Consider the following 20,686-nt stretch of genomic DNA (forward strand, 5'->3'; position numbering starts at 1 on the left):
TAGCAGTTTTTGTTCATACCTTGTGGGGGAGAAAAGAGAAGTCTGTGACTTTGTGACTTTGTAGTAACCCGCAGTGTTTTACCACTTGCTTGAACTTGAAAGACTTTCAAATACTTTCAATCTATATTATTTTGTTGCACTCACTCCACCCTCCTTCCAGGATCTTAAGGTGCAAAAATTACTTTTTATAATATTTGGCACTTTTCAAACAGTTTTATAATCTTGGCTGTGCGGCACAAAAACACTTCCACTGGAATAGTTGGAAAAATGAGCATCCAAATGGGAAAATTCATGCGAATGCCCACTCAAGTAAGAAAAACAAGATTAGAAAACTCTGAGAAGTGAGTCATACAGAAAAACATGGCAGATGGAAGGGAGTAGTTAGTTGATAGTAGGAAAATATTGATTAATGGTGCACATACTGCACAAATCATTTTTTTGCTAACATGATATTAAGTTGTAACTTTTAGCTAATGCCCACACAAAGTGTTTAGTTATTACTGTAGATTTGCTAGTGGTTATAACGTGGAAACAGCCGACAACCCAAGCAGTAAAATACAACACTAATCAAAACCTGAGAATCTATGATGCCTTGCATCGGCTGTTAGTACTATTAGCCACACAGCAACCACGCTATTTATCAGAAAATTTGGACTGATTGGATACACTGACTGGCGTTAGCTGAGGTGAAACCTAGTTATTTAGTCACTTGTGTTAGCCTCTACCCATCAGTCGCCCATCAATTGCATAATGCACAATATATAGTTAAGAGCTGGTGTCTGTTTGTAAAGCTCTACAAAGGAAATTTAGCACAGAGCATGTAGCCCCATGGCAATGACACCATGCTTAAGCAGAATGCTGACTGGGTAAAAAGTTGTGTGGAAAATAAAAGGGAATGACAGTGAAGTGTACCATCAAGAGAAGGAAGCATGGAAAATACATAAAAGTTTTTTTTATTTTATTTTTTTTTATGTTTCCCTGTGAAACCGTGACTGGAGTAGACACGTTCCTTACTTTCAACACTCAGTTTCACTTCAGCTCACAGAAGTTTCACCTGATTAGAAGACTATTCCACATATGGGGAACGCATGGTCCACATATTTTCACCACTGCCCACTAATGATAGCACACAGCTACAACAAAAGCTCTCTGCAGCACCTATGGACTACCAGCGCACTGCCATGCTGCTCGCTTAACATTAAGTATACACTTTAAATGACTGTGTTATAAAAACTTTGTTTTACATGACAAATAAAAAAGCTATAGTAACATGTTTTTCCTGTGAGGCTGTTACATTAACTTCTCTTTTACTGTTCTGCCAGTTGATTTCATGACCTTTGTTGGCACAAATTTTGCACTACAATACTGAAAATCACATTAATAGAGCATCTATTTGCCATTTCTTAGAACCACACATAATTTTAAATGTCATTTTATGCTAATAAATGGTAGTGGTGTTTTACTGGAAAAGTCTATTCTTCTTAAGACAGAAAACAAACAGAGCGTTGTAAAAATCAGTAGCGATAGCTGAAGCTATACCAACTCTGGCCACATCTTTACCATTTCCCTTCAGCTTTTTGATTCCACAGTTCAATGGATTTTCTTTCTCCTTGCCAGCCATTAACCCATTCACCCAAACATGTTGCTCTTCGTGCTGTTTGCATGGGTGAAGCAATCAGCAAAGGGGATCTCTAGGATTAAGCTAAATGGCTGCTAACACAGAAAGGCCACAGAACTAGCTACAGAGATGTGATTGGATCCAATTGGAACGACAACAAAATCTCATCAAGAGCATCTGAATTGATCGCCTTGCTTGGGGGGACCACCTGAGGTGTCGCAATTTCATTTTGTTGGGAAATCAAATATATGCACTAGCCGCCGCCCCTCTATCCCCCCCCCCCCCCCCCCAAAAAAAAATAAATAAATAAATCTCACTGACAGCACCCTCTGCCTGTTAATCAGTGTAACGGTCTTTTGCATTTGATGTTTTGTTAAGGAAGAAATCCATACGAAGGAAATTCAAAGGCAAGAAACAGAAATAGCACAAAGACAAAAGGCTCTTGAAGCTAAGCGCAGAGAAGTAGAGCGATTAGAGATTGTAAAAAAGCTGAATGCAGCAAAGGCTCGACAGCAGGTGTATGAACAAAGTGAATGTTCAGATGAAGAAATATACAACCTACTTCACCACAGATCTGACAAGAAAAGTGAAGTCAAGTCTGAAAACAATGACCAGCATATGAAACGGTGTTCCTCGCCACAAAATGTGACACCGCAACGAGAAGTGAGCACAGAATATCTGGTCAAAGCATTTGCAGTGTTTCTTAATGCAAGTCGTCTTCCGGTACCAGAGCCAACAATATTCAGCGGCGACCCTATCAGATATAATGATTGGAAAATTTCCTTTCAGACTCTGATCGACAGGAAAAATATACCAGTTGAAGAGAAGACTTATTACCTGAGGAAATGTATAAGTGGACCTGCAAGGAAGGCAATAGAAGGCTACTTCCCGCTTGGCACAGAGTCTGCATACTATACAGTTCTCGAAGAGAGGTATGGCAATCCCTTCCTCATAGCAAAGGCCTTCAGAGACAAACTTGACGCATGGCCTAAGACAAGCTCTAAAGGCAGTATGGAACTTCAAGCATTTGCTGACTTCCTTTGCTGCTGTAAGACAGCCATGTCACAAATGACGGGGCTTGAAGTGCTCAATGACTGCAATGAAAACCAAAAAATGCTTGCAAAACTTCCAGATTGGCTGACTTCAAGGTGGAACAGAAAGGTTACAGAAGTGCAAGAAGAGACTCACACCTTTCCAAGCTTCAGCCAATTTGTAGATTTCATCTCACGGGAAGCCATAATTGCCTGTAATCCCATAAATTCTCTCTTTGCTCTGAAGCCAAGTGAAACTGAAGGGGCAAAAACAACAAGGAACAGAGGCAATGGAGCAAAGGTGCTAGCAACTAACTCAAATGAAAGGACTGTTAGTGCTAGTTGCATGTACTGTGAAAGGTCGGGTCACAGCCTACTTAAGTGTAGAAGGTTCATAAATGTCAGCATTGTTGAGAGACTAAAGTTTGCTCAAGACAAGAAGTTGTGTTTTGGCTGTCTGAACTCTGGTCATCGCTCCAAGGATTGTGAAAGCAGAGAAACCTGTGACACATGTAATAAAAGACATCCAACATGTCTTCATGACAATCGCACTAAGGAAGAGAAAACAAGGAGAAATCAAACCAAGAACAGTGACAGGACAAGACAAACGAACTCGGATGTCTCACAAGACAATAGTGTCACACCAACAACAAGTGAAGCAACTTCTAACAGAGTCACGCAGAATGTCGACGACACTCACACATCTTCCATTATTCCAGTACGGGTGTCAATCAAAGGTGAGCCAGAGCATGAAATTCTTGTGTACGCGCTCCTTGATACACAGAGCGATACAACCTTTATTCTTGAAGAAACGGCACAAGCTCTGCATATCAAAGGTGAATCGACTCAGCTAAAGCTCACTACCATGTCTTCAAGAAACACAGTTGTGGCCTGTCGCAAGCTCGCAGGTCTACAAGTCAGAGGGTTCTACTCAAATAAGACCATTTCCCTACCAGTAACATATTCCAGAGACTTTATTCCCGCAAACCGAGATCACATTCCATTGCCTACAACAGCTAAGGTATGGCCTCATCTTGAATGCATTGCAAGTGAGATCGCTCCACTACAAAGCTGTGATGTTGGTCTGCTGATTGGGTACAACTGCCCCCAAGCACTTGTTCCTCGTGAGGTTGTGTCTGGAAGGGAAAACCAGCCGTCCGCCCAAAGAACTGATCTGGGATGGTGTATTGTGGGTTATGGCAACCCATGTTTCGATTATGGAGATGCCTTCGGAATAAGTCACCAAGTCATTGTGAAGCAAGTGGTGCCTGACATTCAGCCTTCTTCAAACCTCACTAACAAGGTTCACTATGTCTACAGAACTTAAATAAAGGAAATGATCTCTCCCACAGAGGTCCTAAAGATGTTGGAGTCTGATTTTGTTGAGAAAGCACCAGAAGACACAAAGGTCTCTCAAGAAGATCTCAAATTTCTAACAAAGATGAAGACCGGCATTAGGCTCAAGGAGGATGGTCATTTTGAAATGCCACTCCCATTCAAGAGTTAAAGGCTGAACCTGCCGAACAACAAGGCATGTGCTATTCATCGCCTCAAATGTTTAGAAAAAAGGCTCAAGAGTAACAAGCAGTACTACATGGACTATAAGAAATTCATGGATGAGATCCTAGCCCATGGAGATCCTGAAAAAGTCCCAGAGCAAGATATTGACAAGACACCAGTTTGGTACATCCCACACCATGGTGTGTATCATCCACAAAAACCCGGAATGATTCGTGTTGTCTTTGATGCCTCTGCCAGGTTCCAAGGCACTTCACTAAATGACCATCTCCTGACTGGTCCAGAGCTAACAAACACCTTGCTCGGAGTCTTGTGTCGCTTCCGAAGCGGCCCAGTGGCTTTCATGTGTGACATCGAACGCATGTTCCACCAATTTCATGTGCATGCTTCAGAATCAGAATCAGAATCAGAATACTTTATTGATCCCTGGGGGAAATTATTTTTTGTTACAGTGCTCCATTTTAAACCAAGATTACCTACGATTACCTAAGATTACCTACTTGCGACCAAGATTACCTACGGTTCTTGTGGTGGGAGAACGGTGACCTTGAAACTCCATTCACTGTCTACAGGATGAAGGTACACCTATTTGGAGCAGCATCTTCTCCAGGTTGCGCCAACTATGGCCTCAAGCATCTTGCAGCTGAAGGGGAAGGAAGTTTTGATGAAGAAACCATCAAGCTCATCAAAACCAACTTCTATGTTGATGACGGACTAGCAAGTGTTGACACTGAAGATCAGGCAATACAGCTGGTTAATGAAGCACGCAAACTCTGCAGCATGGGCAAACTTTGGTTGCACAAGTTCATCTCAAACAGCACCCAAGTTCTAGCTTCGCTTCCGAAGGAAGAATGCGCTGCAGCTCCCAAAGATCTAGATGTGGCACTCTGTGAAGTACATATGGAAAGAGCACTTGGTGTACAATGGTGTGTGGCATCAGATCAATTTCAGTTCAGAGTAGTTGTTAAGGAAAAACCACTCACCAGAAGAGGAGTATTGGCCACAGTCGCCTCTGTGTTCGATCCACTTGGGTTTGTGTCACCTTTCATTCTGCTGGGAAAGCAGATCTTGCAACAAATGTGTTGAGATAAACTCAGCTTAGATGATAACTTACCTGACAGACTTCGACCTCAGTGGGAGTCTTGGTTGCGTGACCTGGGAAACCTTGCAGACATAAAGGTTCACAGATGCTACATTCCTTCGAACTTCAAGGCACAGCACTACAAACTTCATCATTTTTCTGATGCAAATGCATCTGGATATGGAATGTGCACTTACCTCAGAGCAGTAAGCACAACTGGTGAAGTCCACTGCTCATTGGTGATGGGAAGCTCAAGAGTTCCACCAACCAAAGTCACAACTATACCTCGGCTTGAGTTGTCGGCGGCCGTTGTTGCTGTGCGCACTGGTGACATGCTGAAAAAGGAATTGGAAATGGAAATTTCAGAAGAAAGGTATTGGACTGACTCGAAGGTGGTACTCGGATACCTCAGCAATGAAGCCAGAAGATTTCATGTGTTTGTTGCAAACCGTGAAATTAAGGTGGGAGAGTTATCAACCAGTGACCTGGAGGTTAAGAAGGTTCAAGTCCACAAGATACAAGTGGAGGAACAAAGGTCCTTGTTAGATCGCCTACACAAGTTTTCCAACTGGTTGAGAATGATTAAGGCAATTGCTAGACTCAAGCGGTATGTGAAAGGAGCAAAGGATCACAAGAATAGATCACACGACATCAGTAGCCTACAAGAAAGAAAGGAAGCAGAGTTAACAATCATAGAGATGGTTCAAGAAACAGCCTTTGCTCAGCAAATAAAAACCTTGCAACACCATGATGTGATGCAGATGAAAGACAAGGTTAACAAGTTAAACAAGTTATGTCAATTTCTTGATGACCAAGGCATTCTTCGGGTAGGCGGACGCTTAACACATGCAGCTTTGCACCCCAATGTCAAGCATCCTGCGATCCTGCCAAGAGGCAGTCACGTGTCGGCATTACTGGTCAAACATTATCACAAGAAGACATACCATCAAGGACGAGGGATCACCATGAATGAACTTTGAGCTAAAAGATTCTGGATTCTTGGATGCAGCAAGATTGTGTCATCTTACATCTATAAATGTGTAAAATGCAGAAGGTTCAGAAGGCGCACAGAGCAGCAGAAGATGGCAGACCTCCCAGAGGATCGGATGGAGACCACACCACCATTCACCTACTGTGGGATGGACTGCTTTGGTCCTTTTTATGTCAAAGAAGGCCGCAAGGAGATAAAGCGTTATGGTTTGCTAATCACTTGCATGTGCTCCAGAGCAGTGCATCTTGAAATGCTTGACGATCTCTCTACAGATTCCCTCATCAACTCCTTACGTGCATTCATAGCCATCAGAGGTACAGTTCACCAGATAAGATGCGATCCAGGCACGAATTTTGTCGGCACTAGAAATGAGTTTATTGGAGCATTTAAGGAAATAGATCAAGCCAAGCTAGGGAAACTGGACTGCGAGTTTCTCATGAACACCCCAGCATCTAGTCACATGGGTGGTGTCTGGGAAAGACAAATTCGCCCCATAAGAAGTGTTCTCATGTCCATTCTGGAACAATCAGCCAAACAACTCGACAGCTCCTCTTTGAGGACATTCCTGTATGAAGTCATGGCAGTGATTAATAGCAGACCATTGACTACTGACCAACTATGTGATCCATCAAACCCAGAACCTTTAACGCCGAATCACATACTAACCATAAAGTCCACAATCATCTCTCCACCTCCAGGAAGGTTTGTGAAAGAGGATCTTTATCTCCATAAGAGATGGTGTCGTGTTCAATTACTTGCCAACACTTTCTGGACAAGGTGGAAAAAGGAGTATTTGTTAAATCTTCAAGGCAGACAGAAGTGGACCAAAGAGCACAGAAATGCTAAGATCAATGATGGTGTCCTCCTGAAGGATGAGATAACTCCACGCAACCAGTAGAAGTTGGCAAGGATCAATGAAGTGTATCCTGGAAAGGATGGAAAAGTGAGGAAGGTGAAATTGCTGCTGAGTGATCCAACCCTGGATAGAGCAGGAAAACGTACCTCCAAACCTGTGCACCTGGAAAGACCCATTCAGAAAACAGTCATTCTGATGGAAGCGGAAGAAGATTCTCCACCGCACTCTGCTTAAAGGATAATTCATGATAGTTCATTCAAAAGCCGTTCGTTAGTTCATAGGCAATACTTTATTCTTTAAAATCACAAGTGATTGGTGGGAGTGTGACGGTCTTTTGCATTTGATGTTTGTTAAGCTGTATGTCTGGATTTTGTTCTTTTGCACCCTCTGGTGGTGAACTGTGTAGGGTACAGTTTTGCTGTTTGGGTCTCCTCCTAGACACTTTTTCTTTTGCTAGCGCACATGGTGTCTGCATGCTGCAGTTCACAGTTAGCTCCACACATGGAGAAAATATCGTTCAAAGAGTAGAAATAATTGAGAAAGAAAATGGAGGATAAGGCAATAAGGCCATAAAGGACTATTTAGCACCTCCTAGGTTTGTGTGTTTTAAATGTTTTATTTTCTGTAATTAAGGACTTTTGATTGATTGGCACTAAGTAAAAGAGCACATTTTAATGTGATGTTTTGTTTATTGTTTGTCCGTGAGCAGTTCTTACGGGTTGCCAAGACCAGAATAAACCCTGTTCTATAACTACATCGTGTGTACGTCAATCCTTGGTGCTACAATCAGCATTATTCTTTCTGCTTCAGCCATGGCAGCCTCAGTGCAGCAAGATCTAAATTATTATTTATTTGACTGGCAGAGAGGCAGATTAGCTTCCAATGGTTAATTCATTCCCCTTCTTAATTTTTTAAAAGTTGGCCTGATGGCACTGCCAGTTTTTTTTCACAAGAGCCGAGCTAAGGTTCGTGGTGGCCTTGTAGTAACCAGAGATAGAGAACGTGTGAGGGCACCCGCGCTATTACTTCTGTTTCCATGGTAACAGCTGCTTGGTTGCTTTAGGAGCCAGGTTTCCCTAGGAGATGAAGCTGGTGTGTGTTTGTGCATTCGTTAGTGTGTGTATGTGTGCACATGTCCGTGCATGTGTGTGAAAAAGGCGTTTTTGCCAAGGCCGTCTGTGCAACCCGCAGAGGCCCTGATTTCAGCCCTGAAGGGCTGGATAGAAAATAGGTGTGGTCTGGTGTAACGCCACTGATGTGAAACGCTCTTCCTTCCCTTATAAAGGCATAAAGACTATACAGGAGCTCCTCCCACTCAGCAGAGGGGAGGACAGGCAGGGAGCGTCTCTCAGACCACAGTTGGGGTGGATTTTATGTCACTGATAATTCAGACTCCTTATCATTATCATCATCATCGTTTATTTATATAGCACTTTAAAAACACACAAGGCTGACCAAAGTGACTCCTTAGTGTAATGAAACAAGGACAAAGATGTTGCATTAAATGATATCTACTTTTAACAGATTCTCAAGTGCTTATCTTTTTTAGAATCACAAATGTCTCATTACAGTTTTACAGATTGTACATTTTGCTTACACTTTCTGAATCGTAGTTTAGATATTGATTGGAGAACAAGTTGGGCTGTGCAGTAAAGGATTCCTGATGCAATCATATCAGTAACATGTGCAAATGATATGGGATCCAAAGTAACATTTATGTGTTTTACTCTGGCCTGTAGTGCCATTTATCTGTCTATATTGTTTGCGCGTGGGTGCACCAGTTTTGGAGCTTTTGGCTGCAGAGTAACCAGGTCATGATTTCTGGAAAGAAATACTGATACTTAGTTTTTGTGACTTTTTTGGCTCCTTAAGCACCACAAGTTCTGTTATATTCAAGAGATGGCTGACATGTCTGCTCCCCAAATTGCTCACATTGGGCAACTCACAACACACTCGCAAAACATATATCTAATTTTGTCCTCCAGTTCAGCTGTCTCTTCAAACTCTAACCAGCAGATGCCACCTTAGTCTTCCACATCTTTAAAAAAAACAGTGTTTTTACACTTTTGTGTGTTTGTTTGTTTGTTTTTACACACACACACGTGTAAATGTGTGTGTGAATGGGTGCATGACTGGTTGTGTAAAGCGCTTTGGGGTCTTTAGGGACTAGTAAGGCGCTATACAAATACAGGCCATTTACCATTTATCCTCTTCCTTTTGTCTTTTGCAGTATTTGCTGCTCATACAACTTGGGCCTGCACCTTTATGCTGTCCCACTTACTATGTGTTCTTGTGTGTGTGTGTGTGTGTGTGTGTGTGTGTGTGTGTGTGTGTGTGTGTGTGTGTGTGTGTGTGTGTGTGTGTGTGTGTGTGTGTGTGTGTGTGCGCGCGCGCGCAACAGAAATTTGCCAAGGGCCAGACTCTGTTGGACATGGTGTGTGGCCATCTGAACCTGCTGGAGAGGGACTACTTTGGCTTGACTTTCCAGGACACAGACAACACCAAGGTCAGCCACACAAACACACACCCACCCACACAGATATGCATAGATGGGCACAGCAGGACATCTTACTTGTGCGTTTATTTATTCACTTTTACAGTTTTACATGTGTAACTGAAACTCTGTAATGATCGCCAGATGCAGCTGCAGTTAAATGAAATGCAGACTTCATACACACACACATGCACGTGTGCACTGGGTGTTTATTACACACTTTATTTCCTAAAGTTTGAGCTGGTGATTTTTGATAGAAAGACTAACTTTAAATAGAAACCCCCCCATTTCTGGTTTCTCCACAGTCTTCTGCTATTGTCAAGCTATTATACTGAGCTTTAATGTCATTTAATTACATTTTCATTACCACAGTGACCGTTAATTTGGGGGTTTAATTTGGGCTTTTTTGTGGATAGTTTTCAAGTGTTTTTTTTGTGGTTGCTTTTTATGGAGTATTTACTGTTTTGTTTGGGTTTTTGTCACTGACTTCAGAAGAAATGTCAGCCAGTCCTTTAGTCCATTTAACTCCTGCTTCAATGGTTTTTCCAGGTGTTATAAAGCAGTGAACCTCTGGCTGCCCTTTTAACTTTGCTTAACCACTTACAGCCTGAAAGTGGCACACATGGCCTTTAATATTTTAGAATGTGATTAGATAGTATGGCCTTTGAAAAATAGTGCAGAGGGTCTGCAGTCCACCATGAAAGCTCTAGTGGCATTAAGCAGACAGAACTGAATTCAACTGGCATTTATCAGCCTTAATATTAATGCTTTCTGTGTTTATAGAAGCCTTCATCGAGTTTCATGAATACAGTTGAATCCAACAAGGGAACAGAGTTATAAAAGGGAGAGCAATCAGCGAGGTCCAGTTCTTTAAAGGGCTCTTAAACATGAATATGGAGATGGAATTTCTCAAAGGGGATTGTCTCTTTCTTTCTTTATCAGAATTGGCTGGATCCCTCTAAAGAGATTAAGAAGCAAATCCGGAGTAAGTGCAGCAGATGCACGCATACTGTACACACATGCACACATATGCACACACATGCACACGCACACACAGTCGAACAAGTCCGCACAAAAAACAGCAGAGGCACAGAAATCCTTCACTAAACAACCTTTGCTGGGGCTTCGTCCACAGTTGGTCCCTGGAATTTTGGGTTTGCTGTCAAGTTCTACCCTCCAGACCCATCTGTGCTCATTGAAGACATTACCAGGTAGGTCTGACTGCTTCTGTTAAGCTTGCTTGTCAAATCAACCATCAACTATATCAACCACTGCACTCAAAAAATAGTGTTCTGGTCATTGTTAACTTCTCTTGAACCTTTGACCTAAATTGTTTAATAGGACTATAGTAGCCTGCTATCAAAGAATTGAGGCTGAGACTCATTACAGTACTCGATTCCTTCAGATGTTCCAGTTAGGCTGACACTTAGATCTTGAAGAGAAGTATTACCAGCATCTCTGCCTCTGTTTTTTTTTTAGGTACTATTTGTGCCTGCAGCTGAGGGATGACATCCTGTCTGGTCGTCTCCCATGCTCATTTGTCACGCACGCCCTTCTGGGCTCCTACACAGTCCAGGCGGAACTGGGAGACTATGAGCCCGAGGAACATGGTCCAGACTACGTCAGCGATTTCCACTTTGCCCCCAACCAGATGCGCGAGCTTGAGGAGAGAGTGATGGAACTACACCATAACTACAGGTCATAGAAAATATGACTTCATTAGTAAACTCAATGCTCTTGTTTGCGATCTGAGGAATTAATATGAATAATAAGAAGTGAAGGATCGGTTGTGGCATTTGCACTGTAGGGGAATGAGTCCAGCAGAAGCAGAGATGAACTTTCTAGAAAATGCCAAGAAGCTCTCGATGTATGGAGTTGACCTGCACCACGCTAAGGTACAGGGATGCTCTCTTTATTGTTTCTCAGTCTTTTTTTATCTGTCAGTACCTCTTCTTCTGGCTCTTTGATACTCTGTGAATTTGTTTAATAGGATTCAGAGGGAATCGACATAATGCTCGGTGTCAGTGCCAACGGTCTGCTCATCTACCGTGACCGCCTCAGGATCAATCGGTTCGCCTGGCCAAAAATCCTGAAAATCTCCTATAAGAGAAGCAACTTTTACATCAAGATCCGCCCTGGAGAGGTTAATAAAAAACATTTTGTTATCTGTTCTTTAGTATTTTGCTTGGAAGAGCTGGAGTTCACAAGTACTGCATGCTCAACCCCACCAGAGCAGCTCCTTGTCACTTTGCCAGAACTGAGGCGAGTGAAATAAAGAGTCGTTTGGTAAAGAGCTAGCTTCACATTTCTATTTCATGGTTTCACAGTTGTTAAAATTATATCACCGCCTCTCTTGACTCGTCCAAAGCAGCGCAAATAGTCATTTCATGGTTTGATAAAAGTGTTACTTCTGAGATGTATCTTGCTGCACACCATGTGACAACTGCAGAGAGTATTTTATCAGGCATTATTTATAGACTTTAGAGATGCCGTTCTTAAAGATTTGGCTGATAGGTCATGTTTTTATTCTTGTCCTTCTCTCTTTCTCGACTTTCGAGTGTGATTAGCCAGTCGGGAGGATTTGCATTTTCATAAAGGATTTTACTTACAAGTGTAGCAGTCACGTTATGCTCGCTCTGGTTTTTCAACTCCCTAAAGTTATTATGATTTCCCTTCATTCTTTGGCCTTGAGGGTATCTGCAGTGCTTTATATCCACAGTTAAACTGACTTTGACATCTTCATAGTGAATACCAAGTCCATTCTGTGCATACACTTTGTTCTGCAGATGTATCCTCTTAAGTCAGCTGTCACTTTAAATTTGCCTGGAGGGTCATCATTGTGGTTTAAAACCACTTTTATTCTTATCTGTCCCCATAGTGTTTTTGTGTGGAACTAAAGTGCTTCCTTTTGTGAATGGACTCCTCCCAATGTTTAAGGACCTGTTATATTGCTAATAACCTATTGATCTGAAAGCATTTTCCTCCCTGTTCACACAACTGAATGTCTGATGGACTGAGTGCATGAACAACTAATTTATAGGTTGGTTAGAGATGGAAAATCTACCTGTCATGGTAGCAGGAGACACAAGGCGAGTAAACAGAAAACACTGATTTTTCCATTGCTGCAGAGTAAACACATTTCACCCTGCCGCCCTCCCTCCATCTTCCACTTCACTTGCTTCCCTCACTCTCTTTTTCTTCTTCACCTCCCCGCCGCCTCCTCCTTTCACCACCTCCACTCATGTCCCTCATCACTCAGTATGAACAGTTTGAGAGCACCATAGGCTTCAAGCTGCCCAACCATCGGGCCTCGAAGCGATTGTGGAAGGTCTGCATTGAGCACCACACCTTCTTCAGGTAGGCCTTAATGCTCACAGATACAAACAGCACGTTTTCTGCACTGTGCTCACTCTGACCTGCATGAACCTTGGCACAGTAGACCTAGAGTATCCCTAAAGTGTTGATTTTCTAACTATTGATTGTAACAGTTTTCTTAAAGAGTCTGTAGATGAGTGATAAAAAAAATGCTCTCAAAAGAGTTTGGAAAATTTCTTTGATGGTTTGGAGGTAGGAAGAAGAAAACAAGTCTTGCAGCAAATACATCAAAATGAATCATAGGAAAGTAATTTGATATAGGTCATACAGTGTGAACACGGACCTTATTTGTAGGATTTGTACTGAAAAATTGGATATTTTTAAGGGTTTACACTGATTTTTTTAAAACTTTGTTAGTTCCTAGAGTCAGCAAATATATGATAGAAGAGAGAGCTTTCTTGTCTGCATGGTACAGTTGTGGTCATAATTTTAAATGCACTCATGATGGGCATTAATTTCATGGTAATTTTGACCTTTTAATGAACTGTTCTTTTTTTCAAGAACAGCATATATCTTAAATGAATAAAATGAAATAAAAAAAAAAAACCAAGTATTTGGTTCCCAGGTTTACATTTATTTTAGATTTTCTCTAATCCAGATAGGATTAAAAGTATACATGCAGGCTCAAATATATAGATAATTGGTTAAATGTCTCTTAGCAAGCAGCACCTAAACCAGATGCTTTTGGTAGCCATCAACATCTTCTTGTATAACTCTGGCGGAATACTGAGCACTGTTCATGGCAGAACTGGTAGAGTTCATTTACACTGGTTGGTGTCCAGACACACACACACACACACACACACACACACACACAGAGAGAGCGAGAGTAGTAAACAACTTTATAATATGGTTGTGGTCAGTGCATTGGAAAGGGGATTCCAGAGGTTTAATGTTAGCCTACTTTATCAGTTCCAAAACTAGTTTGGGATCATTTTCTTGTTTTTTCCAAGTTTTGATCATCTAGCTGTTGAGATTAAGTTGAAAACTTTGGAGGTAATCCTCCTTCTTCATTTTTGACATTCACTTTGTACCACATACCATTACCACTGGTGGCAAAACAGCCCCAGAGCATGATGCTACTGCCACCATGCTTAACAGCTGGTGTAGTGTTCTCAGATTTGCAAGCCTCACCTTTACTCCTCCAAAGATATGTCTTGTCATTTTGGCCAGATAGTTCAATCCTTGTCTGACCATAAAAAGAAGGCATTTGTCCATGTGGGCAGCTGCAAATTTCTGTTGAGTTTTTGTTGTCAATTTAGGAGCTGGAGCGTCTCTCTTTGTCACCACCCTCTCAGTCCATAGAGATGAAAAACTGTGGACAGTGATGGTGGCGTTACAGTGGTATCCAGTTCATGGCAAGCTTGAGCTTTGGTAGTTTCTGAACATCCTAACCAATTTCCTCTCATCTGAGGGTGGCAGTTTGGGTCTTCTTCCAGATCTCGCATGCAAAGTGGGGGACACATCTCAATAACTTGTACGCACGTGCAAGTGTCTAAATGGAAGATCCTGAAATCTGCAATTGTTTAGAAATGGTCCATCATGCTTCTGGAATGGCCTTCATAAAGACCTTACCTCAATCCTATTGATGATTTGTGCACTATGCTTAAAGGCCATGTCTGTGTCAGGAAACCAACCAATTTACGTGAATTCTATCAACTGTGCCAAGGTCAGATATCCAGCCTGGATTATGTCAGAAACTTGTTGATGGCTACCAAAATCATCTGGTTGAGGTACAACTTGCTGAGAAACATTTAATCAAATATTTGTGTGGATTTATGTATACTTTTGAGCCTGTTTGGATTAGATAAAATCCAAAGCAATTTCAGACTTGTGCACCTAATTCTAGGTTTTTAAAATCTGAACTATAAAATAATTGCTGGAAAATTCTATTTTTTTTTTACTTTCTGATTTAAAAAAATATGTATCAATTTGCATTGAGTTTCTGCATTAATTTGCATTGCTTTTTTCTACAACCAGTATTTTCTTTTACAATCTATTGCTTAAATTTAGTCTGCAATTTCAGGTTTTTCAGGAAAAAAAAAAGACTGATGACGTAGAGGTCTCAGAAATTCATTAAGATTCATGTAACATTGTAACTCATAATACACTTAGTGTTAAAGGGTTAAAGATGTATCCAGTGCAATCATTCCATCCTAGAAACAGAACACTTTAAAGAAATCACTAGAAAGTCCAAAATTACCACAACAAAAATGCCCATGATAAGTATAGGTAAACTCATCAGACAGGATATGATTAGCTTAGATGAAGAGAAACTGTTATGAGAGTCAAAAGTTATGATTTAAAGACTTTAGACATGCTGTTAATGAAACACAGGTGGGCTTTGATGAAATCATGAAAACTCATGAAAACATACGAATGTTGGGAAAACGGGAAACACAACGAGGTCAGACTGGATGTCAGTCAGACAAACTGATAAAAGACTGAGAGAAGGGCAGGACTAAATAAAGCACAGAGTGCTAATTGGGTAGCAAGACACAGGTGGAGGCAGGAGATTCTTTAGTTAATTCCAGTAAATTTCCAGAGAAATCAATAAATAATGGTTCCGCAAAGCCCTATCGAATATGTGCCACATATATTCATTTTTAAGTGAACTGAACCTTCCTGCAGGTTGGTTTCCCCAGAGCCACCTCCCAAGGGCTTCCTGGTGATTGGCTCCAAGTTCCGCTACAGCGGGCGGACCCAAGCCCAGACCAGACAGGCTAGCGCTCTGATTGACAGGCCCGCTCCACAGTTCGATCGTTCTGTTAGCAAGAGGTACCTGCTGCCTCGAAGCATTGACGGAGGTAAGAACCCAGACTCTTTCACTGTCGGTATGGACATTTGCCGTGAGGCAGTTTGTTCTCTCCACAGAGTAAAAATATTTCAGCAAGAATGTTTGTTGATTTTGTGTTGCAGCCCTCAAAGTGAAAGAGGCCAGACGTTCCTTGTCAAAAACAAGAATTAACATTAGATTTAGATATTATTTTATGCGCAGCGCATTCAAAAGCTTAACCTAAAAACTCCTGGTGTTTTATGGTTACCCTCCACTTGCTTTCAACCAGCCTCGGCTCTTGGTGACAGTATGGACCAGCTGTCCCAACGAAGCTCCAGTGAGCGCACACAGTTCATGTCTAGAGAAGATCTGGACCAAGAGGGCAGCCTAGACCTGGACCACGATCAATATCATTATCAAGACCAAGATCAGGACCACTACACAGATCAGGAAGACGATCAGAAGCCGACACTGGGTGCCAATATCTCACCACCGACCAAGACTTTGGAGCTGAAGGTACCAGATGAGAGGACAGACTTGAAATGCACAGAAATCCGACTTCATTCATGCTCTGATTTTCATAGTTCAAAGCTGTACAAACAAATTACATGTCATTGTTAAGAAGAAGAGAGTTTCTATTTAGCCACAACCGATCAATCAGCAGTGCAAATGAAATCAACACATCTGTTAAATAGGATGCTGTAAAAGCTACATCGCAGTTTTGAGGACACTGCAGAGAAATAAACAAAAAGCAATTAATCTGATTCATTGGGAAAGGTAAACAGCACACTGTGCATCACAACTGAAAAATATCTCACATTAACTCATCTTCTCTTTCCTCGTTCCTTTTTTATTTAAGAATGTAATCACCTTTCCTATTTTTCTCTCCTTGGCTTAATTAACCTGATTCCCGCTCTTCCGGTTATGAGACTTCTCAGTATGCACCTTCTTTTCTCATCATTTTTCTTAAATCATCTCCTCAAATCTAACTCGACCTCTTTGTAGTACATAAAACGTCTCTAACCGAGCATCCTGCCTTTAACCAGTAACATTCTCTTTGTATCACCGTAAACTTAACAATCTTAGCTAACCTCTTCTTACATTTCTGTCCTGTGCCTTGTGCTTTCCTTCAGGGTGAGGAAGCAGGCTCGCCTGTAGACTCAAAGCCAGAGGTATTTTGGTATTGGACTTTGGTGTCTGTATACGTGCTTTTTTTTGGTCGTTCAAGGTCATGTGCTCGTGCACTGTGTTTGTTAAGCACGACCTGTCTTATGCCTGTGTTGTTTGTCTGTAAAAGAAATGTTATTTCTTTTGATTTCATGGTTTCCAGGATTTCGCTAGGTATAATCCGTGGAAAATGCATGAATTGATTTTCAAGAAAAGACGAGAAATGTTATATATAGATTTAATCAAGCTTTTTGTTTTATTTCGTATTTTCCTGCTGGAAATAGTTGTTTCACTGGAAAGAATGATTAAACTGTAATAAGCATTTTGATGCTAAAAAGAGTAAGACGTCTATTGAAGAACTGACTTATTTTTCTCGACTTGCAGCACAGTTTCACCAGCATGCCTCTGCAACAGTGTCCCCGTATGACATTAGAGGGATTGTTTGTCACCAGCAGGATAAACAGATGGCCTTTAGGCACTGTAGACAATTCAGTGAATCGGTGTTTCCCCACTTTGCAAATCTACCGATCCACCAATTAAACTGCCCCAAAATCTACATCTTTGTTTAATTTAGAAATATATTTATTTAAAAGCCATCTTTCTCTATGCTCTTATTTGTTTTGTAAAAGTCCTGTGCAGGTAGTTGTGGTGCTGTTTTCTTGACTACTGCAGGAAATATTGGCATCACATTAGTGGCTTAATGGACTCTTTGTTTGTGGTTTTGTAATGCCTTCCCATCAAATCTTTGGATCAAGAAGTATGGGAATAATCCTCCTCCAAACCCTTAAGTTCAGTCAATAAATGTCTTCATTAATTACCAGTTGGCTGACACTGAAATGGATTGTCCCTCTCTTCTTGGCAGAACATTAAGTGGCTTAACAATCACAGTCCAAAGCCTCAGTGGTGTCAACTGTTTCTGTTTGTCAGTCTGGCTGCCTGCCTTTTTTGACTCACCTGCAGCATTTTACCTCTTTGTCTCTGCACGCATCTGCTCTCTTTCCCCACCTCCACCCCCCCAAACTCCTAACCCTTCCGCTTTGCTCGAAAAAAAACCTTTCACTTCATGTCGCTTGCCCCACCTCATCTGTCGGACAAGGAACTGGTCACCCTTCGGCCTAAACAGGAGGTACAGCTTGTCATCTCTTTTTGGCATGAGACGTGTGTGACTCTCATCAGGTGTTCAGTGTTTGTTTGTTTTGTTTTTTGTATTCATAACTGTACCACTCGCAGTTTGAAAACAGGAGTCAGCAGTGGAGCTCCTGAAAACAGATATATTTTCCTACAGAGCACATAATCTTTTATGCGCTTTGTACATTTTCTGGTCATATCTAAAGCCTTTATTGGCCATCCACGTGGTACAGTTTTTACTTCATAAAGAAAACAATCCGTCATGCTACCTACCTGATCAGACAGAGCTTGGTTACGATTGTTCATTTTCCAGTTAAATCCAAATCGACTTCATTGTGCTGTGAACCAGAAATAGACTTAGAAGCTTTCTATTTATGCTGTCTTTTTTTTTTTTTTCTGTTTTTCCTTTCACTGTGTGAGTAGCAGTTCTTGGACAAACCAGAAGACGTTATACAAAAGCACCAGGCCAGCATCAACGAGCTGAAGAGGGCTTTGAGGCAGCCTAACAGCAAAATGGCCCAGAGAGAGAAACGCATCTCTTCAGCTACTCCTCCTGGAGGGACTCCGGAGCGGAAACCAGTAAGAATGACATTCTGTTTCCAAGTTATGGCACATACTATCATTGTTGAAATATATATATTACCATTTTCTAAACAGGTTGTATTGGTCCTAGGCCAACATATATATATCTTCACAGAGTATGCCAAAATTTGGATTCCATTAAACCAATTCACAGAAAAAAAAACCTAAAAATGCTTTAAAATTTACACAGTGATACCCCCCAGTTGTTTTTCTTTGGGATTTTTTTTTTTTTTGTGTGTGTGTGTGTTTTTTTTTTTTTACAATTCTTCTTTACAATAGCAATGTGGGGTAACAGTAATGAATGGAAGAGCCGTTTATCTAGTTAGGCTAATGAAACTGTCTACTCTATGTTAACATAGGCGACCACTGACGCCAAATTGATTGACAAGCAGGATGCTTATGAAGGAACACTGGACTCTTACTCTTACGTGGAAAAGAGTAAGACCTCTTCAGAGGGTAGAGACACATTTGCAGTGACATCTTGGACTGAAGCGAATATGAACAATTGCCAGACACGCCCAGACTCTGGAAGAAGTCGACATGGAACATCTCCAAAGCGGGAAACTGAGTTTATTGCAGCAGGACTAAGAGATATGAACCCCATGGCTGGTACAGTAGCAGCTAATGGGCATCATGAATCTGTTCAAATTCGGAGAGCCATTCAGGAAAATGGATATGAGTCTCCACCTGAGAAACAGGCAAGAGAACTGAAGAAGGATTTAAGACATGGCCACTTTGAGCATCGAGAGAGGCCCAAGAACTTTGAAACTCCAGTGGCTTGGGATTCTGTCCCAAAGGGCAGTGCTTCAAGACACAGTGAGGCTTGGAAAATAAAAGACCCAAGCCCTGTGGGAGAAAAGGATTGCAACAAAACGGGGAACTCACACACAGAAGTAACAAAAATAGTTCCTCTCAAGCCGCAGAGATCAAAGAAGTCTATAAATAAAGAGAACAAAGATTTAAACCCTCAAACGCACAGCCAGCCTGACAGAGGCGTCTTTGGTGCTGCCGGGGATGTACAGATGACAAAATCTTCCTGTGAGTCAGGAAGGAGACTGGATGATAATGCTGTACCACTGTCTGCCACAGATGTTGTCAAGGAAAACACAATGGACACCAAACACCAGGGTGAATCTACAGCGTTGTATCAGCAGCAAAGTCAAACACATCAGCAGATTAGGAATGAGTTTTTCGGACAACAGGAGCTCAGGGACTGCAGGGACTCTGCAGGCCAGTGGACGAGAGGAGGCGTTGCATTTGAAGAAAATTCTCAAATCACCTCAGAGTTTAGCGCCAAATTTCCAGCAGCTCCCCCACGCACTCTCCCCCTGAAAACACAGTGGTCCCGAGACAGACTGAGCAACATGGACAACAGCCACATCCACCACAGGACGCCCAACCAAGAAACAGCCAAGAGGAAGCAAGCGGTAAACCATCTGCCCCCCTTCCCCCCCCAACCTGTTTGTCAGTCATCGGAAAGTAAAGCATTGCATGAGCTTCAGGCGATGTGGTGCAAATTGTTTTTGCCATCTAAAAACAAACCTTCCAAAAAAAATAAAAAATCACACACACGCATAAACTTCAGAATTCATGTGGCTGTGTATGAGAAAGCAAAAGTTCACGTTCCTTCGCATCGCCTCATTGACCGACTCAGTTCACGTCCATGGCCTAGGGGGCATTTTGCTTTCCCTTCTTCCCCTCCGCAAATCTTGACATCTGCTTGGCCATTTCAGAACGCTGTGGGCCTTTAAGCAAACTTCCCATTGCTTAAGCTTCAGGCGTCCCTTCTATCCCACCTTAACTTGTCACGTTAATACCTGGTCTCTCCTTCCAACACTCAGAGCGAGGGTGACTGCTGTTGCAAGGAGCGCAAGACCTTTTTCCACCATTTTTTTCTTTGAAACCTCTTTTTCTACATAATTTGAATCCTTTGTGTAAATGGCTGAGGAGGCCATTTGAACCAAATGTTCTACCTTGGCACCTCTGCAGCAAAGCAGAAAAATGAAAAAGACGATTAGATGTAATCACTGGCTGCAGAGCTGCCAAACCTCTTCAGGGTTCAGGCTTTC

The 20,686-nt window shown here is 41.8% G+C and overlaps 1 protein-coding gene across 5 annotated transcripts in view; it reads left to right on the forward strand.

The window, feature by feature from the left end:
• The window catches only part of LOC113013086 (band 4.1-like protein 1), a 48,227-nt gene that overhangs the window by 21,217 nt on the left and 6,324 nt on the right, over positions 1-20,686 (forward strand). For 2 of the 5 annotated variants that reach the window (XM_026153688.2, XM_080295551.1), the window contains exons 4-16: positions 9,497-9,601; positions 10,532-10,574; positions 10,725-10,800; positions 11,069-11,287; positions 11,397-11,484; positions 11,580-11,732; positions 12,849-12,946; positions 15,596-15,771; positions 16,030-16,256; positions 16,874-16,912; positions 18,004-18,033; positions 18,459-18,614; positions 18,977-20,044. In XM_026153688.2, the coding sequence (XP_026009473.2) occupies positions 9,497-9,601; positions 10,532-10,574; positions 10,725-10,800; positions 11,069-11,287; positions 11,397-11,484; positions 11,580-11,732; positions 12,849-12,946; positions 15,596-15,771; positions 16,030-16,256; positions 16,874-16,912; positions 18,004-18,033; positions 18,459-18,614; positions 18,977-20,044 (2,478 nt within the window). The remainder of the gene's footprint in view (positions 1-9,496; positions 9,602-10,531; positions 10,575-10,724; positions 10,801-11,068; positions 11,288-11,396; positions 11,485-11,579; positions 11,733-12,848; positions 12,947-15,595; positions 15,772-16,029; positions 16,257-16,873; positions 16,913-18,003; positions 18,034-18,458; positions 18,615-18,976; positions 20,045-20,686) is intronic. The other 3 variants (XM_026153691.2, XM_026153689.2, XM_026153690.2) reach the window with 3 other exon arrangements.

This window comes from Astatotilapia calliptera, chromosome 20 (assembly GCF_964374335.1).
Source record: "Astatotilapia calliptera chromosome 20, fAstCal68.1, whole genome shotgun sequence".
In the NCBI taxonomy this organism is placed as follows: Eukaryota; Metazoa; Chordata; class Actinopteri; order Cichliformes; family Cichlidae; genus Astatotilapia; species Astatotilapia calliptera.